The 25,677-nt window shown below is 39.2% G+C and overlaps 2 protein-coding genes and 1 long non-coding RNA gene across 4 annotated transcripts; 1 reads left to right on the top strand and 2 right to left on the bottom strand.

Annotated features, from left to right (window-relative positions):
* Positions 1–6,414: 6,414 nt before the first annotated feature.
* Positions 6,415–8,695, bottom strand: LOC129767725 (uncharacterized). The gene is made up of 2 exons (XM_055768882.1): positions 7,714–8,695; positions 6,415–7,647 (listed from the first exon to the last, which is right to left on the bottom strand). Exons 1-2 carry the CDS (start codon positions 8,533–8,535, stop codon positions 6,790–6,792), a joined length of 1,680 nt encoding a protein of 559 aa, XP_055624857.1. The 5' UTR covers positions 8,536–8,695; the 3' UTR covers positions 6,415–6,789.
* Positions 8,696–9,089: 394 nt separating this feature from the next.
* LOC129769225 (uncharacterized) lies at positions 9,090–11,418 on the bottom strand. 2 transcript variants are annotated; one of them, XR_008741843.1, is made up of 5 exons: positions 11,368–11,418; positions 10,917–11,301; positions 9,874–10,857; positions 9,394–9,788; positions 9,090–9,315 (listed from the first exon to the last, which is right to left on the bottom strand). It is a non-coding gene; the product is annotated as an uncharacterized LOC129769225 (long non-coding RNA). The 2 variants fall into 2 exon arrangements; XR_008741842.1 differs by having other exon boundaries at positions 9,850–10,857.
* A 10,238-nt stretch (positions 11,419–21,656) lies between these two features.
* Positions 21,657–22,456, top strand: LOC129769780 (small integral membrane protein 12-A). The gene is made up of 2 exons (XM_055772247.1): positions 21,657–21,857; positions 22,124–22,456. Exons 1-2 carry the CDS (start codon positions 21,674–21,676, stop codon positions 22,255–22,257), a joined length of 318 nt encoding a protein of 105 aa, XP_055628222.1. The 5' UTR covers positions 21,657–21,673; the 3' UTR covers positions 22,258–22,456.
* The last annotated feature ends 3,221 nt before the right edge of the window (positions 22,457–25,677 follow it).

Genomic DNA, 25,677 nt, shown 5'->3' on the forward strand with positions numbered 1-25,677 from the left:
CGATACTCTGGTTCTAACCGGAACCTGGCTTCGAGCGAACATTCAGGACTGTGAGCTATCGTCGGATTACCAACTCTTCCGTTGTGACCGTAATCGTGATACCAGCGAGCTTTCCAGAGGTGGGCCCTCTTGTGTTACCTTTAGTGAGTCTTCAGTTCCGCTACTAGAGATAGACCAACAATTGGTCGATCAATGCAACTCGATCGTCACGTCTCATTGCGAATCTTCTCCACAACCGAATTTCAGGCTTTGTGACTACAGCTTATTGAACAACGTCTTGTCTACTATCGACTGGCAACAAACCTTGACTGGAGACTCGATGGATGCATTGGATGATCGTTTCTATGCCAAATTATATGAAATCGTTTACGCACGGGTGGAATCCTAAATTACGCAACATACGGAATGTACTGCACAAATTGCAAAAGCCCGTTGGAATTTTGAAAGTTCGTAAAATCCCAGCTGTCTAGTAACCGTATTCCGGTCACATTGAAATTCGGTGGGATCACTGCTAGCACTCCTCTTGACGATGCTAACTTGTTCGCGAAGTTTTTCAAATCAGTCTACAACATACAATCACCCACCGTTGCGTCCAACGAGTTTCAGTCGCATACAGGAGTATGACTTCAATATTACAACGCTACAGTTATCACCAGACGACGTCATGGAAGCGTCAGGGTAGATGGCATTTCTCCGTCTTTTTAGAAATATTGTGGCAGATAATCGAAATCAAGTTGAGAGCTACCGTGGAATATCGCTTCTTTGCAGCATGACCAACGAAACTTTAGTCCACAACACCCATTATAACGAGGTTCATCCCGTAATAACTGAGTTTCAACACGGATTCGTCTAGCACCGTACTTTTACCACAAATTTGATGTGCTACACCAATACACTGTTCCGTGAGGTCGAATCCCGTAGGCAGGTTGATCCCATCTACATTGATTTCTAGAAATCATTCTACACCGTGCCACACCAATATGCAATCGGAAAATTAAAAGCCATGGGATTTCTAACTTGGCTGGTTGAGTGGATTTCATCCTACTTAATCGACCTACGAAAAGGTTTTGGGGACGATTGTGAAGGAACAGTTGATGGCATATGTGGAACGTGGCGGAACTTTGATGGAAGAGCAATCCGGTTTTAGGAAACATCACTCTTGTGAATCAGCCTTGAACTTATTACTCTTAAAGTGGAAGCAGCACATAGAGCAAGGAAAAATAATTCTTGCTGTTTTTGTAGATCTTAAGCGAGCCTTCGAAACAATTGATCGGGAGAAGCTGAAAAGAGTGCTGAGGCGCATCGGTATCCGTGGGACCGTGCTGGATTGGCTTCACAGCTATCTAGAAAATCGTGTACAAGTGACAAAATATAACAGCCTCACAATCCGATCGGCCTGGGTTCAATCCCAGCTGGCGTCGTTGGGATTTTCTGAGGCGAAAAATCTCTGGTTACGTCTTCCTTCGGAGCGGAAGTAAAAGAAGTTGGCCCGGCTCATGAGTTGTTGAGTCTGATAGGTAGGAACAGGTGGAGTCGCCTCCCTGATGTCGGTGATTGGCACTAAAGTGGCGGAAATAGGCCGACGAAAAAATAAGCGAAGATAAAAAAAAAAAAGTGACAAAATACAACGGTTGCATATCACCAGCAGCAGAAGTAAACTTAGGTGTTCCACAAGGTAGTGTGCTTGGACCATTGTTGTTTATATTGTATATAAACGATGTGAAATTGATTCTGGAAGATGCTGAAATCAATCTCTTTGCCGACGATACAGTACCGTTTGTCGTTGCAGACAGTTTCGACGAGTGCTTCAATAAAATGAATCATGAGCTGAACATGTTTTCGGAGTGGTTAAAATAGAGGAGGCTTAAGCTGAACGTTACCAAGACAAAATTCATGGTTGTTACTACACGGTTGAGTACTAATATAGATAGAACAATTCAAATTGACGGTGAGGAAATTCAGAGAGTAGAGTCAATGAAGTATTTCGGAGTTATGTTGGACGGAAAATTGAATTTTAACGAGCACATTAACTATACAATACGTAAGGCCGCCCAAAAGTTTGGTGTACTGTGCAGAGTCAATCGCTTCCTGACAACAGATGCGAAAATTATGGTCTACAAATCACTCCTCACTTTGATTATTGTGCTTCCATTCTGTTCCTCGCGACGAAACAACAAAGGAGAAGGATTCAGATCCTCCAGAATAAGGTGATGCGTTCAATTTTATGTTGTGATCGGCTGACACCAAGAATAAGAATGTTAAACTGTCTGCAATGGATGTCTATTCGACAACGAATCGAGTTTAACACATTAGTTTTTGTATACCGTGTGACGAAAGGAATGGCTCCACAATACTTGAGAAGCACGGTAGTGTATGAAAGAGATGTGCATCGCTACGAAACAAGGCAAGCAGGAGATCTTAGATTGCAGAATTTTAAAAAGACGTGCACACAAAATTCCCTATTTTACAAGGGTTATAATTTATTTAACCAACTTCCAGAAGCCGCAAAACGGGCGAATAATTTAAGGGAATTCAAAAATATATGTAAAGTGTATGTAAACCTTCCACACTTCAAAAGATGTGTATGTGTATGACGTGTGCCATCTATGAAAAAAAACCTACCAAGTTCTCCATGTCGATCAACTTCACTCGCTCTTCAACCATTCAAAATCACATAAGGAACACTACAAGGAAGCGTGCTTGGACCGCCGATGCTTGTTCTTTTCGTTAACGACTTGTATTCTCGTTTATCATCCTTTAAACAAATGTTCGCCGACGACCTGAAGATGTTCCGCGTTATTGTGTCTTCAAAATTGAATGTATACATAAACGTTTCATTCGATTCGCTTTACGAAACCTCTCATGGAATGCCCCTCTAAAGCCTGTTTCAGTTAGAATTTGGCATAAAGAAGTATCTTCCTCACCATAAAAGAACGTACAGAAAAGGGAGAATGTCATTTTGTAGGTGTTTTTCAATGAACTTTAAGAGAAAAAAAACATGGAAATTATTCGTCAGCTGTTCGGATGAATTTTTGAACTTTTCGTATGATAGCACCCATCATTCTCAGCACGGTTAAGGCCGTTTTATATTATCAGGCACGTAGCGTAAACGGCACGTACCGACACCGGCAGACAAATACATGATGTATTCATATCATCAGGCATAGCAACTTCTCTGTACGGACCGGCAGCGCAGACGGAGCGGAGAAATGCTACTGGTGATTGAACCGATGTCGTACCGAAGAGCGACGAACGCACCCACACCACGAACTTCGACGTTGGGTTTGTATGTATGGTGCTACTCGCCCATGTAGTTCGTGCCCGGCACCGGCAAAATATTCTTTTCGAGAATTCCTTCATACATTTGTCTGAAGCGTGCTGTGTATGCCCGGAGTCGTTCCGCTATATATACGCATACACATTTGAAACACACGCAATAATATTTGTCTTGCATGAAACGTGCCGTGCCGGTTACGCTACGTGCCTGATAATATAATATTACCTTTATGCTGCTAACCGTTTTTTTTTTTATCTGTATTATAGTGATTTTCAACTCATTTGACTGGTTCGTCACTTTTTACTTCCATTCTTGGAAGAATGTCGGGAGTGAGAAATTGAACTCGTGACCTTTAGCGTGAGAGGCATGGATGTTACCACTACGCCAGATCGCCTCCACTGCTGCTAACCGTGTTTGCTTTCCTGTTCCACTACTTTTCCATTTGAGCTGGTTTATTTTATGATTCTGTCACATTTCTTCAGTTTGCCTTTGATAATTGCCCAATATCTCTCGATGGGACGAAAAACCGGATAATTTGGTGGATTGGTAGTTTTGTCAAGGGAATCGATCTTGTTCTCCTTATATCACTTGACGACATCCCGGTTGTAATGGTAGCTTACCAAGTCCTGCCAGAACTTCAGCGAACCTTTGTGTGATCGAATGATTACAAAATCCTGTTCTGAAGACACTCCTTCTTGTAAACTTTCCAATTCATTGTTGCTCCAGAGATGAAATTCCTTGTCTTATGTCCACAACTACACATTCTTTGCCAAAGCCAGCTTGGCAAGGTAAAATTTGTTAGCGGCTAAAAGTCCGAAATTCATTTTTACGTATGTTTAATCGTCCATCAAAATACATCCTTTGTACTTGGTCAACAGTTGCTCGTACAGCTTCCTTACACGGGTTTTGTTTCAACGTCCTATTGATGTGTTTACTGGCAATTGCAACCGCATACGAAGTCGCCGAAGTCGCTGTACTGTGGCTCATCGTGAACTTTTTCGCTTAATCCCACAAATAGATTCCGGTCATTTTTTTATTCTTTATTTGAGAGGTTTTCAGCCTCCTGGGCTGGTTCGCCTCTTTATCGACGGCATTGCCGCAAGTTTTGAGATCAAATTATCGCACGTAAAATTATTACCTAAAAGTTGACACAAAAATCAAACACATAAAAACCATTTTCAAAACATAATTTGACAAAAAACCAACTTGCTGTTTGCTTGCTGGACCAGATGGCAAGGATGTCCTCGAACCATGGCTCCAGGCCAATGAAGAGGAAGCCGTGCCGTTGAAGATGCCGAAGTGTTCTTATTCCCCCTTTATTGTGGAGGGGAAGGAACAAGGATCTTCTTGACTGATCCATTGTTCTGACACTAAATCTTGAAAAATAGTTCGGCATCGGCATCTCGTATACTCCCGCTAATTCCATGGAGATTTCGTAGATCATCATATATGGGGCAACCACACAGGAAGTGTTCAACGGAATTGTGAAGTTGGAAGTGGTCGCAAAATAGATGGAAAGGTCCTCTGTTGAATTCATGTGAGACCGAGTAGTGTCCGGTCCTCAGTTTGGACAGGATTCGTTGTTCTCTCATTCTTTGCTCGTCGTTGAACCTGACAGTCGAACCCTTGATTTTTCTGAGAAACCGTCCTCTCTCTACTTGCTACCTTTCGGTCCAAAAGGTCGCCCAAACCGGTCCAAAAACGTCGTCTTCACGTCGCCCAGCGGCACCTCCCGGGTGAAGAAAGGACCGGTGTGACTGATTCCAGCCAATCGGTCGGCCGTTTCATTCCCTGCGATGCCGTTGTGTCCGGGGACCCAAATGAGCACAGTGTCGGGCAATAGGTACTTCCTGATGGCCTGTATCCATGGATGTATGGACCTGGTCTCACCGATGGCATCAATGGCGCTCGCCGAATCGGAGACGATCAACAACGGCTCAGAACTGACAGTCCTGGCTATGATCGTCGAGTCTATGATCAGATCAAAAGGAGGTTCTCCAAATTCAGCACAGACAGAGGCAGCTGGTGTTGATGGCAGGAGGCCGGAGACAGTCCGTAGTGCTTTGTTATAGATGGGTGCAAGATTTTTTGGGAGCTTGTCCTCAGCCAAACACGTCAGTTCGAGGCCATAGGTGAGGCGGCTGCTTATGATATCTTTGGCCATCCGTAGCCGGATCTTTCTGTTGTTGCTCCGGTGCGGTTTGCAAATAGTTTTCAACAGATTTAACCGGGTGGCACAGTTCTTCTTAACTTCCTCAAAATTGCGGAGGAAGCCTCATAAGCCTCATATCAACAGTCCCGTTGAGAACAGTCCAACTGTGAACATTCGAACAATAGGAATATTCTAACGCCGAAAAAGGCGGCATGTGTTGTGTATCGATAGAATTGGAATACTCGGCATGTGTTGTGTATCGATAGAATCGAAATATTCTTCGGCCTAAACTGCTACTTATGTGCACCCGTGGCCGAGTGGTTAGCGTCCCACACTATCATGCCGGGTGTTCGGGTTCGATTCCCGTTCTGGTTGGGGGATTTTTCGTCAAAGAAAATTCTTCCGGCTTGCACTGTGGTCACGCGTATTCTAGAGCTTGCCACTTTAGAGTACATTCAAGGCGTGTTATTCGGCATAGAAATCTCAACCAAGTATTAATGAACGACGCTAGTTAATGAATACGTTGAGACGACAAAAGTTCCACAGGGAACGTTAACGCCATTCAAGAAGAAGCTACTGTGTAATAGATAAAAAAACAAATGTTTATCGATGGATAGGAATCTTACGCCTAAAAAATTGGCTACAGTGTAATATACAACAATAGTTATCTTAACATCAAAATGTATACGAATAAATTCGGCTCTGTGACTGCTGAATTGCTAAATGAGCCTAATAAAACGGATGGGATAAAAAAAAAACATCCTCCATCCTTACTCAGACATGCTACTATAGAGATCCATCATTTACAGGCGGAGTAAAACCAATAAATGTACGCAGTGAGTTTCTACAAAACACTACACCCTGGTTCTCTAAGGCTGAACTTTACAAATAAAATTAACATTTCTATCTGAAAAAACGCAGACATACAATTTAAAACAATATTTCGAAATGATTAAGGTCATCGATTAAAATAAAGACATGAACATGAATTTCAGCGTTCTATATTTCGATATGTAACGTGATGATTTCCTACTTTTGCTCTCAGTGACGTGACTTTATGCTCGAAACCTACAAATTTAGATACCTTCTTAATGTTTGATGCTTGACGATGGCAAAAAATGAAACAGCATACAACCTGCTTGAAAATAGTTTAATGATTCACCACAAACTATAAATATGATCTACGAAACGTGTTGTAAATATTTGATCTGTCACAAGAGTTAAATATAATTCGATTCACGATAAAAAGTTATTGTGCTATTTTTCTCCGAGTTTGTCTTTCATTACGACAGGTGATTAAACTTGCGATTCTACAATAAATAAATCCCTCCACCGAGCTAACGAGCATCATTCCCTCATATTAGACGTATAATGATCGTATACTTTTCACGCTCTCTATCCGTTGTTTGGCTTCGTCTGATAACAGTGGACAGTTCATTATGTTGAGCCACACCAGCATCCGACAGTTATCGATTATATAGCCGATCGAAGCGTCTGTAATCGATCGACATCCGTCTAGATTGAGCAGCTTCAGCCGTTTCAAATCACGGCATAACAGTAGCACTGCGCTATCACAAATCCGCTTGCATGCGTCCACATGGACATACTCCAGTCTCGGGCACTGTCTCACTAGCGATCGTACCCCAAAGTCGGTAATGTTCAATCCTCGGAGGTCAATCTTTTTCAACCGTGGGAAGCACAACGCAACCAACGTTTCGTCTGATAAATCTCTGCATCGACTAAGATTCAAGTAACACAGCTTCGAGAGGTTTGTAACGGGATAGAATCGAATACGCTCGAACGGCATATTGACACTATCGAACACGGTTCGGCTGAAGAAACTGTCGTCGATATCGAATGTACGCTGCAAATTAAGGTACTCGAGCGATTTCAAGTGGGCGAAGGAAAGCTGCAAATCATGAATGTTCTCGTACGAACATTGATACAGCGTCAGACTGCGAATGTTTGGAGATTTTTCGAAAAACCTGGGCAGTATATTCCTCGAAAAAGTGGCCGCCGAGACATACAACTTCTCCAAGTTAGTATTTCCATACGCGCTGAGGTCTAAATTTCCTGCTACATGGGTTGAGTCGGTTATTTTGAGGTACTCCAGGCGCTGCATGTTACACAAGAACGATTGTTGCAAATTGTGCGTTCGACAGATGTGTAACTTAATGCGCTTCATGTTCGGCAAAGACCTGCTGATTTCACTGAGCATCTGAAGAGATAGAACATCAACATCAACCTGGTGTATAGCCAGCTGATATATGAAATGCATTCAAACCTGGTCGTCTGCTGGGAACAGATTATCGATGTTCAGATGTATGATCGTGGGTTGCACTCGACACAGTTGCATAATATCCCGCTGTTTGAGGTCATAGCTCGACTTGAGCGAAATCTTCTTCAATTTGAGTCGTTCGATGGTTGATATTCTCTGCAATAGCAGCGCTCCCACTTTGGTATAGCTCAAATTTATCCCTTCCAGAGTGTTTCGTACCGTGTGCACGAATTGGACGAGTTTCTCACCCCAACCTTCAAAAGAAGAATAGTTCAGTTTGAGTACCTTCAGACGTGGGCACATTTTCTTGAACATTTCGAAACACTCATCGAAGACAAAAATGGATCGAAGCGTAAGAGTTTCCAACTTTTCCAATTTGAAATTGATGACAACGTTTTGGATGCGAAAATCCTCAAATTTTGTCGTTTTGAGGGCAAAGTACTTAAGATTTGGTGTGAGCCTCAGCATCTGAACAAGCGTTTCGCCAGAAATCGAACAGTCGTTCAATGTAAGGTCTTGCAGCTTTGCTCCAATTGAACGCCACAGAGATCCCGCCTCTTCGATAGCCACGGCCTTGAGAGTTGCTCTGGTGTAGCAGCCCTTCGACATGGACAGAATGCGACTCTGTTCACAGCCCTCGTACAATCGACAGTTTTTGAAGGAAAGTAAAAATTTGTCCATCAATGGAGTGCTGTAGCATACCGTGTCGTACCAATGATGGCAGGTGAGTCGTACTTGGGCAAGGTCTGACATGGATAAATGTCGAAAAATGGAAACCAAGATTTCGGTAGGTAATCGAGGCAGTGTTGGTATCGCAGGTAGGTCCATTGCCGTTTTCCTATTGATGTTTCAAGCGATTGCCTGCAGTCGAACGAGAAACACCCAGTAACTACGATGTTATGAAAAATATGACACGACACAGCTAAACAAAGCAACAATTACAGGATCACTCGGAGGAATATCTTTCGGACGATTTGTTTACCAAAAACTGTTGCCACATTAGGCAGCTGTGTTGCCAAACACATCCAACAAAACTTACAGCATCGATGCAAACTACACTGAGAGGAATCATTAGTAAATATTACTAATTTTTTGGTACATGTTACCAATTCCAGAGTGATTTTCTACCCTACTAATCATTGGTACATTCTACGAAAACAGATTGGTAGGTTTATATGTCAAACGAAACTACGATCCGGACTTACTACTGGTCCAGTGTTGGATCAATATCAGCTCAATGAAGGTAATTTGTCGGTTCAATAAAGGGCGTTTATTGATTAACCTTTGGAACGATATCAGTAGAAATGTTGTTTCTCAATTGTAAGAGTTATTCATCAGGGTTAAAATATTTTTTTCCTTTTTGTTTTATTTAAAATCCTGTGTTTGATAACATGTTATTTTAATATAATATTTCACTAATAACTTATTCTATATACAATTTCAATAGTTCTACAATAAAAAAAATGAAAAATATGAAAACAACAATAATTCTCGTCGCAATAACTCCTTCTACTGCATCGCTGTCTCTAGAGAATGGGGCGCTGATTAGCAGGAAGTTGATGACACCAGTACCCAGTACTCTTAGTTCGTATTTATTCCTCTCGTGCTCTGAAGAAGAAAAGAAATATTGATATATTGATGGTATTAAAAATATAAATTTAAGATTTACAGATTGTGTCTACTTACGATCTTGTCGTGGATATTTAAGAAGAAAACGATTACGTCTCCGACCAGGTATCGCCTACCGAAATCTTCGACCCTGCGCAGGTGTAGTTTACTTGCCCATTTAATTGTGACGCTCTGGAATGCCCCAGAGTTCGAAGAAGGGGGTTCATATAAACTTACATTTGAAATTTTTCGGCAACCATCTATGTGGTTTGCTCTTGGTGAGGCAGTGGAAATGTGTTTTCAGTAGGAATTTGGGGCTTGTTTTCTTGTAACAGAACAACTACATTGGATTGAGGGGTCGTGATTGGTCGTATTGAACAATCGGATTCGATATTTGTGCTCATGCTTATATTGTAGCCATCAAAAGCACACGATGGATCATCATTCCCCAACATCGTTTCGGAATTGCAGTCCTGATGAAACAAAAAAAAACTAATTCAAACAGATTGTTAACAAAAAACTACTTTTACAAACCCTCATCAGTCCCACAGTCCGTACCTCAAACTAAAAGTATGTCTGTCTTGACATAACAGCATACGTCTACTCCGCTAGGTGCGTTCTGATGGTTGCGAAGTTCTGTCTGAATGCTTCCTCCGCAAGGGGCTCATTCGTCTCACCAGTTTGTTGGTCCGAATTGTATCCATAGATCAACAGCTTTCTGATAGTCGCCATAGCCGTATATGCTGTACGGAACTGAATGGGAGCTACGATGGTTTTCGTTGGCTTTGTTTAACTTTGTTGAATTCGCTCTTTGTCTCACAAGTTGTGAGTGCTCTCGACCAGCAGATCGCCGAATTCTTCCATCTTAGGGTTCAATATCGCAGACAGAAACGCGGAAACCAAAATAAAATTGACAACTTAGCTTCGACGAGCAGCTCATCACCGGAAAAAAAACATTCAAGTTAGATTAAAATCAAACATGCATTGGCTCTCCATTGAACATAAACCGTATCACCGACGCTGAGATCTAGCGTGCAATTCCATTCCTTTTGCGATGAATAGTTTTGTCACGTCCGGAATCATGAGTATGCAAATTATTACCAACGTCATTTTCGCCCCATTTTTACATCCTCAACATATTCAGCAGTATTGGCCCAATTAATTCGCAAACGCGGTGTCATGTTTGTGCACGTTTGTCCGTTATGGTCCATAGTAATTTCAAAGTAACACTTCTGGTACACCCCAGATTCCTCAACACGATGAACGAGGATATTAGGATTACCGACCAACCAACCATACCGACCATTACCAACGCACAGTGAACACAACACATACAAAATAATCGGAGCACGATTATGGTTCTCGAGAGGCGAGATATTTACAAATCGATCCGGAGTCCTTACTAGATGCTTGCGTTCCAAGATGGGGGATGAGCCAATTAAAATGATTTGAGTTAGCAAACTGAGTTTTCCTTGATGACAACCGCTAGTAGTTGGAACAGATATCCGGATATCGACTCCCAACTTTTTCATCACTAGCCATCTGGAAAACGAATGAAAAGATGATCGAAAAATCTACTTTCGTACATCGGAAGGCCATACCTTGTAAATTTTATGAGCAAATGACTATACTTGCGGTAGCGTAGCTTGCTCCTCCTTCATTGATTCTTGCCTGCACCTGAGCCTGATAGGGATTTTCGATGCTCCAGTGAAGAAACAGAAGAGCTATTCGTGCTGGAATCAGCTGCACTTGTTGATTCGCTGGTCGCTGCCGTTGGTCGACGAAAAGATACGCTCATTTGATACCGTTTGCACGGACCGATGGTGAATCGTTATTGGTTCTTCCTTTCCCTAGTTTGTATCGCCAAATATTAGCATCGAATCATGGCTGTTGTAAAATGTTCGTTTACGATTGATCGCAAATGGAAATGCTTCTATCAGTAGTAGAATAGAAGAAACGTATGAAAATGAGTATATTTCGGAATATCTAGAATTTACCAACATAGAGAAAACATTAGATAAGAACGGAAACATAACAAAAACAAATGCTTACCTCCGAATTGCTTCGCTTCCACAAAAAAATGGCGATTACGAAGTGCGCACTTCACAGTCGCTAGGAATGAAAACATTGAAGGTTACAAATGGCATGAAGTAAAATGTACGAATCTCTGGTAGGGATGTACATTACATCTGACATCAGATTTACCGGATTTTGGTAATATGTACAAAAAATTTGTACATTTTACCAATGTTTCAACTACTAAAGATTTGGTAGCTTCATTTACTAATGGTTGTCTCCAGTGTACTTTAAGGCTGTATTAAGGTGGCCGTACACTGTTTGCCCGGAGGTCAAATATTTGATATTTTTTGACAGATAAGGTTTGATTTTATATTTGTACAAACACTATTTTGTTTGCCACTCTTCAATTTTCAACAGTAGTAAACAATATCAAACACCGAACATGGAAAAAAATCAACTGAAATATTCAAGGTAACCTAATCATGTACCGACAGGTTCGAAGAACGGACTGAAAAAATATTTTAGGCATCCAATAATTGAATATTTGCTTGTCGTGTTTTGTATAGAATATATTTGATCAGTACACGTTGACCAAATTTTATCTGTCAAAAAGAGTCAAATATTTGGCTTCCGTCAAACAGTGTATGAGCACCCTTACACTGTTTATTCGAAGGCCAAATCAAGACGGGTCTATGGTACTAGGTGAGGCCGTTTCGTCACTAAGTTGGTTAGGGGAGCGGTATATGAAAACAGTACGGAAGAAAGCAGAAGGGGAATTATTTGCTTGAAGCGTGAAAGAGACAGACTGATCACGAGCGAGCTCCGGCACAAGCGTATTGTGTTTTGTTTACAAACAAAACACAGTAGACTTCCAAGATGGCTGAAGAGTGGTTTTAGCAAGTTGGCCCACCTTAGGATATACTTCTACGCGCCTTGGGCCAAATATATTAACGAATTCGTTTTTGTTCAGTTTCAACCAAGATGGTGGAGTTAACAGGTGGTTCGTAATTTACACTACATATTTAGAAAAGACGTATGAGGAATGGCAAGGCGAAAGCTTTGGATTTGTTTATGTTATTACTTACGTTGGTATGGTTTTGAAGCAGTATAATAAATAAACAGTTGTCGTTGAAAATAGTAAGCTAGTAACCTTTATGCATATGCTTCCACCAGTAGGCTCGGCTAATGTGATATGATTTATGCAGGGAATGCTTTGATCGTGGTACCCTCACTGGTGCATAATTTGCAGCTTTGTTTTTTGTGCTGGTTCATAACGGCAATCAACCGTGCCGGTGAAACTGTAGTCAATGTTTAGTGGTGTTTGGATACCATCTATGTAAATAAATTCAAACTTACAGGATACGTCCGAACGACAGTTCTGACATTACGTTTTACCTTCCACTTCACTTTCCTTGGTTTCAACCCCAGTGCCGCACTAACTGCTGTCAAAATGTTTTTTTATTCACTCAGTTTCAACCAAGGTTCCTCTATATATACAAGGTGAAACAATAATATGAAATGCACGTTCAGCCATATTGGAATTGCTGTTGGTATTGTTTACAAACAGCAAAAGAACGCTGCCGGCGGCTCTCTACAAACACCTACGACGCTTTTTCGAACGATGCCTACTATGTTCGGCTTTCGCGAATTTATGTGAAAAAGAAGGGATGATTTTGTAGAATTTCATTCTCATTTCCACTACTCTCGCATGTGAAAATGCAAAAATGGCGTATACTAGTAATAACAAAACAAACAACCCCCGCTCCACAAACCGTAATCCCCTTCTTATTGAAGTGATTATGTTGTTTCACCTGTTATACATTGATATAAGCGCCTTGGTTTCAACCTAGTGTCGCACTAGGTTCGCCCCGAAAGCTGTTAGTTTCGCACTGAGATGTTTCACGGGTTGGCACTCAGGTTCACCAATACAACTATACTGAACTGACAAGTTCCGAGTATTGTTTTGGAAAATCTATAAATGAAGACTATGAAAATGAAAAACCTGCTGCTTTTGCTTTTGTATTATTGGAATTGTAATCCAAATCAGATTCTGATTTTGAAGAGTATATTCGCGTAGACTGCATTAAGCTACGTGTGCTTTCATTGGGAGGCGAAAATGGATATTCAGGTGGAATAAACATGCTTTCAAAATCAAAAATATGAATAAAAATTTACTTTAACGTAAGGAATATTTATTTCATGTGATGAAATAAGAGGGTTTTTTTTTCTGATATCGCAGAAACATATTGAACGAAAACTGTGTCTAATTATGATTTTATATTATAATAGTACAAACAGGAAATGCATCGACAAATGGTTAAGTGAGTGTCAGAACTACGTGTGTTAGATAATCAAACAATATGAAGTAAAAATTTTCATTCAAATTTTTATATTTTTAAACTGCACTTGGCACTTCTGATCTGATAGAGAATAATTTACCCCCAAAGCTCTAATATTGCCACCAGACGTCGACACTGTACATTTGTCGTCGCAAATATAAACAAATCAGACTATATAACGCACACTAACAAACCACCGCATTCGTGAAACGGAAAACGTTTGTTTATTACAGAGTCAGTTTGGCACTGACTCAGTTTTAAAAACGAATTCGCTATATGACTCTTTGACAAATAAAGTTTGGTTTGTATTTGGTAAAGGGATGCCAGGTGATTTTTAAAATGTTTTCACATACTACGAAGAAATGTCTTCAAATGTCTTCACCATCTTATCGGAGGAAACCAAAATTCATAACTTACTTTTGAACAAACTTTGATAGCTTATTCAATGTTTATATTAATTGGTATTGTTATATAGCGCATTTCATTAAAATTACCTTCAGGTTTTGAAGTTTATTCCAATAAATGTGTACAAAGAATATATTGCGCAACTGTGAATTATATTTTATGAGTTTAGAAATAATAATTGGCTTGATAAACCGTTGATTGAGTTATACCCCAGTTCATCCATATAAACGAAATTGTGATAACTCAATCTGTTTTTGGTTGTAACTCAATATAACTCAATATAACCATATAACTAATTATTGAAACGGTATGTTACCAGAAAACTTTTGATTTGTGAAGTGGTCGTTTGAATGATTTTGAATTTGATGATGCAAACAATGCCAAACATCGAACATGGAAAAAGTTCGACTGGAATATTTAACGTAACATAACTGACATGTACTGACAGGTTTGAAGAACAGACCGATAAAAAAATGGGCATTCAATAACTGTATATGTGCTTGTCGTGCTTTGTGTCAAAAATATTTGTACACATTGATCAAAATTTTAGCTGTCAAAAAGTGTCAAATACCAGGATCGACTATTGGAATAACTTTTTTGGGAATTTGACGCAATCTGAGTCAATGGCCGATCCGTTGTTGGAAGTGGCAGCCTCTCGCAAGCAAACCTGTGTTCCACTGATTACCCGGTTAGTTTGAAACATCCGCGTTAACGGCATTGAGCTTCGTTTACTAGTTTAGGGGCACCATAGTTAATAATTGATTTTTAGACGGAATGGATTATAAATTTTGAAATTGAATTTATAAATTTAAATTAACTTCTCTATATCAAATTTGTATTCTATTTAAATGAAAAAAAAATTCTTCGCAGATGGTGAAAAGATCTTATAAGAAAATTGTTTATGAAAACAAGTTTATATTATATTGAAATGTTTCAGGAAAAATGTTGAAAATGTATAAACAAATGGTTAAATGGATTTGGCCTATAATCACCATAGTTCTAGATATGTGCGAGCACAAGTGATGGAAGATGGGTTTTTTTTTACTCTACACTCGGTCGCGCTAGAGTGTGGAAAGAGAGCGCACAAACTCTCTGCAGTGCAGCGGATAAATTCACTGAAGAGTATACTTTAGTGAGCTCTTGCCTGTGCGCTTTGGCTGACGCTCTGGCTGACGCTCTGGCTGGCGCTCTAGTGGATGCGCGTAGGTAGAAGAACAGAAGTGACTTTCAATTTACTTAGCGCTGTGGTTTGCCTGAAAAAAATAAACCGAGATGAAACATGAGTATGGATTGTATGAGGAATGAGATTGCACTCTTCAATTTACTCTTCAGTGTACTCCTCAGTGTGGCAGAGTGCGGATCAGCGCGTTTCAGTGCTGGACACAGGTTTTCGCACACTCGAGAACCCAAGCGTAAAGAGAGTGTGACTCACTCGCACTAAAATTTCTCCGAACTAGCGCACACTGACTATTTATATATTCACCGGTGAAAGGGAAAAGCGCATGGTTTCTCTTTGGTGAGTAATGACTGCATACTCAGTTTACGCATGAAACTCGCGCGCTTGTGTATCATTTTAGTGAAAATGCCATAACTGCTCACCAGTTGCTAAATTCGGTTGCTAAACACAATAGGCAACCCTCCATCATAATTATGAAACCACAAGTTGCCATTCTGGTTAGTAAAATAACAACGTATCCCCAAAGTTGCAGCCGTTTTATAAATTTGGCAACGCAGAAGTAACTTCATCGCAAGGTTGCGATTGGCAGCAAACGTCAAAATTTTGTTCTGATTATTTCCGTTCTGCGTTGGTTGTGATTAAGTTGTTTTATAAAATAATGATTTTTGCTTTTCTTTAGGCGACGCGTGAATGTCTCAAAACTCGGACTAAACAATTATAACAACAAAAACAAACATCCTCAGTTGATAACCACCGGTGCGAAAAAGAAAATAGTACAACAGCAACCATGATAGCAACGACTGGTGCGAAAATGGGCTGCTATCCAAAATAGCAACGATTAAAGTTGTGAAATTACCAACGTTTAAAGCAGTTTAAAGTACGTGTATAGCGTTGTACAGGTACCATCGTAGCATGGCACACATACTTTGGTTGTACATTGTACCGCATGTCAAACTGACAATCAGAAATTCGGCAAGTGTTTTGATTCGGTTGGAAAAAAAAATTATATACAGTGATACAAACTCGTAATCGTACTCCACTGTGCAAATCTCTTTTCCCTTCTTTTGAAAGTCGAAAACAAAGTTTCAGAACATTCTAATTCGATGAAGTCATAGTGTCATATGATAGTAAAAAGGTTTGCTATCTGTTTTCAGAATAATAGTTTTTATTTCTGTAAGAATTGAGAAGTATGTGCGAATGTATGAAAATTGACTCAAACTCATAATCGTACTCTGGTTGAAATTTCAACTCGATTCATAAAGCGTTAATCTATTTCAGGATTCCATCATTAGTATGGTATCCCTTGTTCATTGCAACTATCTTTAGCTGTCTTTAGTCGTTATCTACGAGTTTTTTGGTGCATTCGTTTTAAAAATCGTTATTTTTAGAAATTTGATGATTTCTAAATTTCCTACACAGATGACTTTCATTTTTAACTGGGATTGATGCTGGGTGATTGGGAACAAGTATCAATAACTTTTGAGCAATTATAATGTAAACATGTGCGAACTATATGTGACATGTGCTTAGGGTCATCGTCTTGGTAAAACTTGAATCATCGATTCAATCTCATTTTGTTCACACTTTGCTACATGGTTTTCTTTGGTGTGTACAATTAAACATTCTGACCCAATACACCATCGATGGAAATCAACCATACCATACCCTCATACCAACCCTCCACCACCAACATGTTTATACGTTGCTTTCAGATTTTTATGCTCAATTCATTGTTCGGCTTCCTCTATACGAAACGACAATCATCGGAGTAAAAAATATTAAATTTCGACTCACCTACGGGAATAACATCTTCCTAGTAAGACATTGGTGTGTTTCATGCTGTTTGGAAAAATGGAAATTGGAAATGGAACTGATTTATTTTTGCGTTGAACGGTTTTTCCGTCTGTGCTCGGACATTCAAGATGTTCTTCCTCGGCACATTACAAACTTTTTGACGTAGGACTACGTCTTTCATTTCTATACCGGGGTGTAAAATCAAAGTTTCGAAAACGAAAGCGTTACGCCGGAGACCGAGATTTTGAGCGTTAATAGCTCCTAAACAACTGAACGAAATGGTATGATAAACACTTCATTCGAAAGATAAAATGTCTACGCGTTCTATACTTGTTACTTTTTGATCCAAAAACTTGTTTCAATAGTCTTAAAATTGCTTTCAAAACAGGCTATTGAAATCACCAATCGGTATATAAGCGAGCGCCGCTCGGAAATCCACTCAGTTCTAATTGAACAGCGATTGGAGCATGTTGTCGCTGTTGTGGTGAAGCTCTTCGTTTATCATGAAAGCGCGGATGAACGGTGCCACCAAGAGCCTGTTTGTGCACCTTAGGCCAGAAGAGAATCCATCAGGAGGAGAGTGATGCCACAAACGGTTCCCCGGGAAGAGTTCGGAGCAGCCGCCACACACACTCATACACGCGCAGAATTCTTTCCGTTTGGATGCCATTCAGCATCGAGAAAGTTCCGGAAAGTTCTAATCATTTCTGGAAAATAATCTGCCAGTTCCTCTGGGAATTTAAAAATACATTCATGTGAAAGAGTTTATTTGAATGTTTTCTATCCATGTAACACTGTGACCAAATACATTTAGTTTTGTGATTTTTCAATCAATCGCAATTAACAGGATAGCTTCTGAAGATTATTCTTCCCCATCAGTAGGATATTTGCGTATCCCATATTGTATGCGCCCGCAATCGATTATTGCTCAGTCGCCGAAAGTTCCGAGCTCAGAGAGTTCATTCCCCTCTAGTTTGCCTTCCAAATTGCCATCGTAAACCACACCTTCTCTCGATTCAATCACACACAAAAAGCATACTTAAGCGATATTCTGGTGGTGAGATGCATTCATTTTTCGTGAGGATCTGCCAGTTCCTCTGGGAATTTAAAAATACATTCATGTGAAAGAGTTTATTTGAATGTTTTCTATCCATGTAACACTGTGACCAAATATGTTTCAATCAAGTGCTATTAACAGATGGTTATCGAGTTAGCATTAACCACTGGTGGGCTTCCAGTATCGAGGAAAATGTGGAAATATCTAATCGTTACTGAAAATAATCTGCCAGTTCCACTGGGAATTTAAAATTACATTCATGTAAAAGAGTTTATTTTAATGTTTTTTATCAGTGTAACACTGTGACCAAATACATTTGGTTTTGTGATTTTTCAATCAATCGCAATTAAAAGGATAGCTTCTGAAGATTATTCTTACCCATCAGTAGGATATTTCCGTATCCAATATTGTATGCGCCCGCAATCGATTATTGCTCAGTCGCCGAAAGTTCCGAGCTCAGAGAGTTCATTCCCCTCTAGTTTGCCTTCCAAATTGCCATCGTAAACCACACCTTCTCTCGATTCAATCACACACAAAAAGCATACTTAAGCGATATTCTGGTGGTGAGATGCATTCATTTTTCGTGAGGACATCGACAAGACAACATCGTTGCCTAACGTGCTGGAGGAGGTGGACGGCGAAGGATCGACACATACACGCGCAGAATTCTTTCCGTTTGGATGCCATTCAGCATCGAGAAAGTTCCGGAAAGATCTAATCATTGCTGGAAAATAATCTGCCAGTTCCTCTGGGAATTTAAAAATACATTCATGTGAAAGAGTTTATTTGAATGTTTTCTATCCATGTAACACTGTGACCAAATATGTTTCAATCAAGTGCTATTAACAGATGGTTATCGAGTTAGCATTAACCACTGGTGGGCTTCCAGTATCGAGGAAAATGTGGAAATATCTAATCGTTACTGAAAATAATCTGCCAGTTCCACTGGGAATTTAAAATTACATTCATGTAAAAGAGTTTATTTTAATGTTTTTTATCAGTGTAACACTGTGACCAAATACATTTGGTTTTGTGATTTTTCAATCAATCGCAATTAAAAGGATAGCTTCTGAAGATTATTCTTACCCATCAGTAGGATATTTCCGTATCCAATATTGTATGCGCCCGCAATCGATTATTGCTCAGTCGCCGAAAGTTCCGAGCTCAGAGAGTTCATTCCCCTCTAGTTTGCCTTCCAAATTGCCATCGTAAACCACACCTTCTCTCGATTCAATCACACACAAAAAGCATACTTAAGCGATATTCTGGTGGTGAGATGCATTCATTTTTCGTGAGGACATCGACAAGACAACATCGTTGCCTAACGTGCTGGAGGAGGTGGACGGCGAAGGATCGACACATACACGCGCAGATTTCTTTCCGTTTGGATGCCATTCAGCATCGAGAAAGTTCCGGAAAGTTCTAATCATTTCTGGAAAATAATCTGCCAGTTCCTCTGGGAATTTAAAAATACATTCATGTGAAAGAGTTTATTTGAATGTTTTCTATCCATGTAACACTGTGACCAAATACATTTGGTTTTGTGATTTTTCAATCAATCGCAATTAACAGGATAGCTTCTGAAGATTATTCTTCCCCATCAGTAGGATATTTCCGTATCCAATATTGTATGCGCCCGCAATCGATTATTGCTCAGTCGCCGAAAGTTCCGAGCTCAGAGAGTTCATTCCCCTCTAGTTTGCCTTCCAAATTGCCATCGTAAACCACACCTTTTCTCGATTCAATCACACACAAAAAGCATACTTAAGCGATATTCTGGTGGTGAGACACATTCATTTTTCGTGAGGACATCGACAAGACAACATCGTTGTCTAACGTGCTGGAGGAGGTGGACGGCGAAGGATCGACACATACACGCGCAGATTTCTTTCCGTTTGGATGCCATTCAGCATCGAGAAAGTTCCGGAAAGATCTAATCATTTCTGGAAAATATTCTGCCAGTTCCTCTGGGAATTTAAAAATACATTCATGTGAAAGAAGTTTATTTGAATGTTTTCTATCCATGTAACACTGTGACCAAATATGTTTCAAGCAAGTGCTATTAACAGATGGTTATCGAATTAGCATTAACCACTGGTGGGCTTCCAGTATCGAGGAAAATATAGAAATATCTAATCGTTACTGAAAATAATCTGCCAGTTCCTCTGGGAATTTAAAAATACATTCATGTGAAAGAGTTTATTTGAATGTTTTCTATCCATGTAACACTGTGACCAAATATGTTTCAATCAAGTGCTATTAACAGGTGGTTATCGAATTAGTATTAACCACTGGTGGGCTTCCAGTATCGAGGAAAATGTGGAAATATCTAATGGTTGCTGGAAAATAATCTGCCAGTTCCCCTTGGAATTGAAAATTACATTCAAGCGAAAGAGTTTATTTTAATGTTTTCTATCCATAAAATATCCATATAATACATTTGGGTTTGTGATTTGTCAATCAAGTACAGTTAGCAGGTTAGCTTCTGAAGATTATTCTTCAGAACAAGGTTTTTCGTATCCTATATTGGATGCATAAAACCTTGTGCCTCCAACGTAACGCTCTCGTTTTCGAAGTCCCCCAAATATTCATTTATTCATTCATTCAGAATGGATTGAGATTCAACTTCAAACAAATGATCTCTAAATCAACGATAGTCCTACGTCACCCTTGCGGTTATGCCATAGATATAACCTACTTCCTGTTTTTTTTGTTCAATTTGATTTTTATCGATGGTGTATTGGATCAGAATGTTTACTTGAACATCCTAAAGAAAAACATGTAGCAGAGTTTGAACAAAATGAGATTTAATCGAGGATTCAAGTTTTACCAAGACAATGACCCTAAGTATAAGTCACATATAGTTCGCACATGGTTACATTATAATTGCTCAAATGTTATTGATACTTTTCCCAATAATATAGAAGTTATCTGTGTAGGATATTTAGAAACCATCAAATTTCCAAAAATAACGATTTTAAAAACCACTTGATCAAAAAATTGATGAGTATTCCTTCAGAATACACCAAAAAACTCGTAGATAACGGCTAAAGACAGCTAAAGATAGTTGCAATGAACAAGGGATACCATACTAATGATGGAATCCTGAAATTGATTAACGCTTTATGAATCGAGTTGAAATTTCAACCAGAGTACGATTATGAGTTTGAGTCAATTTTCATACATTCGCACATACTTCTCAATACTTAGAAAAATAAAAACCATTACTCTGAAAACAGATAGCAAACCTTTTAACTCTCACAAGACACTATGACTTCATCTAAATAGAATGTTCCGAAACCTTGTTTTCGACTTTCAAAAGAAGGGAAAAGAGATTTGCACGGTGGATTACGATTACGAGTTTGTATCACTGTATATGAAGTGAAACTTATTCTTTAATAAGCACATAAGATTTTGGCTTCCTCGCTAGCACTTCAAATTCAGCCGAATGTAGGCACATGAACAACTACCGTATGTATTGTGATCCCTATTATAAAATGCTACTTCGCCACTTGTAATAATAACCGTTGAGGTATCCCCATACCAAAAATATAAACAAATTACATCATGTCGGCTGTCACTCGCTGGATTGGTTTTAAAATATCTTTTCAACAGGCAGAAATGTGGCCTATTCTTTTGAACTTTTTGCGTGCTAACGCTGCCTATATTACCCTACCAATTGCTGGAATAATTGGCTTCATTGGATATAACATCGAAAATTTTGTATCTGACAAATACACGCCCTACAGTCGTAAGTTATTCCTTCATTTTCTTTAAAGACATAGTGCCCGTCAGGAACATTCAGTCTGGAAAATCCGGCCAATGTTCAGTTTACCATCTGCATTGATGTGGACATTTTCCATGGTTAGCAAAGTAGATATCCAAATTATAGAAAAAAAATCTAAGACTTGTATATCAAAAAACCATTTGCGTACATACATACATAAAATCCTATTTCACAATATTGCAAATATTCCAAGTACTTTTGTAGCGCTGATTTCATTTCGTTCATTTTAGCTTCCATACAAGAAAAAAGGGCCGAGCGAATCACGGATGAAGGAAGTCTCAAGGACGCTACGAAGGTGGAAAAGTTAGTCTACAAGGAAAACGTCTTAGGACGGAACCTTTCACCATCGCTGGAAACTAAGTAGATAGTTGCAAGAGAGATTAGTAACCGTTAAGTTTTTTTTCTTGTATATAAAGTTGAAATTTCAAATAGCAACATAATAGAATTTTTAATTTTTCCATATTAGAATCCATTGATTACTATTTTTAATATGTAACACACGTGATTGAAAACTTTGAAAAAATTCTTCATCTAAATACACAATCTCGGTTTATGACAATTTATCACCACTATATTTCGTCAGATATTTGTCTTCCATCGTTTACTCCAGACTTCATCATCAGCAGTTCCTCATTTGAATACAATCTGTCGATGAAACTAGCAACTCTTGGAATTTCACATTAGCTTCGATCAACTTTCATTCCCCATATTGAACCAAAAGTAAATATCAAAAACTCAATTGCATGAAAAGATACTTCACTGATGGGTCTCGCCTCAATGGATCTGGCTTTGGTGTTTCCAATGAAAATTCGAGCGCCTTCCGTAAACTGCAGAAACCTTGTTCCGTTTATGTTGCTGAGCTGCCAGCAATCGACCTTGCATTGAGGATGATATCTAAAGGCCCATTTATACGTTGCTAGTAGCTGACTTGACAATGAGCAGCTACTGACCCGGTGGACTCGCTTGACAATTGGTTGACTCGCCTTGTCCGTTCACATAGTGTGAGCTGCTGGCGAGAAACTAGATACTACGGCACGGGTTTACCTGGGATGCCAGGCGATTTTTCAAATGTCCATCAAATAGTCAGAAACAGCAATCAGGTCCGAATTTGTCAAATGATTGGTCCGAAATCGACTTCTTTATTGGTAGTTTTCATCTTAGGTTTTCAGTTGAATGTATCATTACACAATTTTATAGAGATTACAGAGCAGTGTTGAGAATAACACCTGAACAAGTGGAAAAACTGTTGAATTTAATTGCTCCACAAATACAACGCCAAGATACACTCATGAAGGATGCTGTACCTGCAAGAGTGATAATATAAATGACATTGATATGCCTTTCTTCTGGAATATTGTTCAGATTGTTGTCGATATTTTTTAGAATCTCGAAAGCATCCATAGCTAAGATAATTCCGGAAGTATGTGATGCTTTAAATGATAGTCTAGAAGACTTTTTAAAATTTTATTCACACGCGTCAAAAATTAAAATAATGAATGAAAATGTACTTTTTTAAATCGAATATGTATTCTGTTTCTTAGAACCTTACTTTTTTTCGCAAGTTGTGAGTGAATTTTGAATGAAAATTGTGCCTGATAATGATTCTATATTAGACATTCTCCAGAAAACTATCTCAAAAAGAAAGCGTGCCCCGCCAGCGTGCAAAACAGAATAACAATGATTTCGTTAAGAAACTATGAGGGTTTTATTTGTTTTTCCAATAATTTTCAAGTCTATAAATATCTTCGCATATTTTCAAATATCTTAAAAATAGAGACATTTCTTTACATTTGGCATCCCTGATTCGAACGCTAAATTCTGTTTTTGACGTTTTGAAGCATGCGAGTGCGAGTAAATTCAAAAAACTTTGAAGTAGCTCGCACGCCGGATCACACATGACAATAACTGGCATGATGTGTTCACACGGTGTGAGTAGCTGCACTGCAGTAACTGACTAGACCGACTCGTATGCTTGCTCGCACCGTCTGAACCCGGCTTTAAGCTGATTGAACAGATCTGTGATGCAACATGTTTAATTAGACATGTTTACCTTCTATTGGACATTTTTGTAAATATTGAGTTCGGGGCCCAAATTATGGCCCCACATCGAAAGTCGCCACCAGTCGCTAATGTCCAATTACTGGTCAAAATCGACTCCAGTGCGACACTGAGTGGTGCCTCAGCATATCGCATTATAAGTAACTTACTGTACTTTTTATGCCAATATATCTCTTACCTCCAAATTTCGGAGTGAAAATCATTCGCGACTAGTTGAGAGAAATATTCTATTTATTATTATTGTTGAATAAGGGTCGGACTAAGGGGTTCAAGCATTTTAAATCAATGATTTTCATTGAATTTTTCAAAATTTAGGACTGATTCTAGGCATGCTGATTCGAAAGAGGGCATTGCAATTTAAAATTGTTGTAGATGGCGACACCATGAATACATTAAATAAACCATTCGTTTGACATTTGACGTGACGGGCTGGTGGAAGTATTGACTGCATGTGTGAATTGGTGGAGACGTTGACGGAACGTAGACGTTCTTCTCCGTAACGTTCTATGTGAATCGCACATAATGTGGAAGCTATGATCAAAACAAAAGTGCATGAGCCTATCATCCACTGACAAATTCCGGGAAGGCCTATGCATTTACTATGGAATCCGCTGTCGCGTATTATCCGCACCGCGGATAATCGGGGTTCCACTGTACTTACTTCTTCTTTCGTTTTGCATCTATCTATTTGGAAGTGATTCTTGTTATCGTAGGCACAGTGTCGACATTTATTGAAGTTTGAAATCGGCATGAAAAAAATATACTCTATCAGATTAGCACACTCGAAGGCAATTTCGTTATATTTTGAATGAAAAGATTTTTTTATGCGTTTTGTATGCTTAAAAGACATATTCGTGGCTCTTTTATAACTCTTAGTCTATACATTTTTGATCTTTTCTCAAAAACTCAGCATTATAACTAAAAATCATTTCTAAATACAGTTTATGTTTAACCCATATCGTACCAAGCGTTCGAAAAATTGTACAGCAACTTTATTAATTTTCCATGTCTGTGGAAAGCAACCGTATGCTAACGTTTTTGCACCAAATTATACCTTAATTCATCTATATACATAAAAAGGAATGTTGTCTGTTTGTCCTATTCTTATGGACTCGAAAACTACTGAACCGATCGACATGAAAATTAGTATGTAGGGGTTTTTGGGGTCGGGGAAGGTTCTTATGATAGATCGAAACCCCTCCTCCCTATCTAAGGGGGGGGGGGGGCTTCCATACAAATGAAACACAAATTTCTGCATTATTCGAGAATTAATCAAGCAAGCGAAACCAAATTTGTCATGTGGAGGTTTTGGGGTGCAATAAACGTTTCTATGGTGAGTACACTCCTCCCCCTCTCTAAGAGGGGTCAGCCACACAAATGAAACACAAATTTCTGCATAACTTAAGAACTAATAGACGTAATCGACATAGGAGACGTAATCGACAACCATTAGTGTTGGGAAAACACATTTTTGTTGTTTTTTGGCCTACAAGCATAACCATTCAAATTTCCGATGAAATGATCTGTCCAGTTGAAGCATATTATCGACAAAAAGAGGGCCTAGGTGATTTTGCGGATTAAAACATATTTTTTCCATTTGGAAAACGCTTAGTCAAAACGTCTTCGTCGGTAGTTTCAGTTGTTATCGATTAAAATCAAAAAGATTTGGAAGAAAATTAGTGAAATGTCTGGAAAAGGTGCTCTTTATTTGTTGCGAGTCTATGAT

This window comes from Toxorhynchites rutilus, chromosome 2, assembly GCF_029784135.1.
Source record: "Toxorhynchites rutilus septentrionalis strain SRP chromosome 2, ASM2978413v1, whole genome shotgun sequence".
Classification (NCBI taxonomy): Eukaryota; Metazoa; Arthropoda; class Insecta; order Diptera; family Culicidae; genus Toxorhynchites; species Toxorhynchites rutilus.

Bases quoted from the DNA above. Each gene is read 5' to 3' on its own strand.
- LOC129767725 (XM_055768882.1), bottom strand. From the start codon at position 8,535: ATGGACCTACCTGCGATACCAACACTGCCTCGATTACCTACCGAAATC. The intron at 7,648-7,713 runs GTTTGAATGCAT...CTATCTCTTCAG, and splicing joins TGTTCCCAGCAGACGACCAG to ATGCTCAGTGAAATCAGCAG.
- LOC129769780 (XM_055772247.1), top strand. From the start codon at position 21,674: ATGTCGGCTGTCACTCGCTGGATTGGTTTTAAAATATCTTTTCAACAG. The intron at 21,858-22,123 runs GTAAGTTATTCC...CGTTCATTTTAG, and splicing joins CAAATACACGCCCTACAGTC to CTTCCATACAAGAAAAAAGG.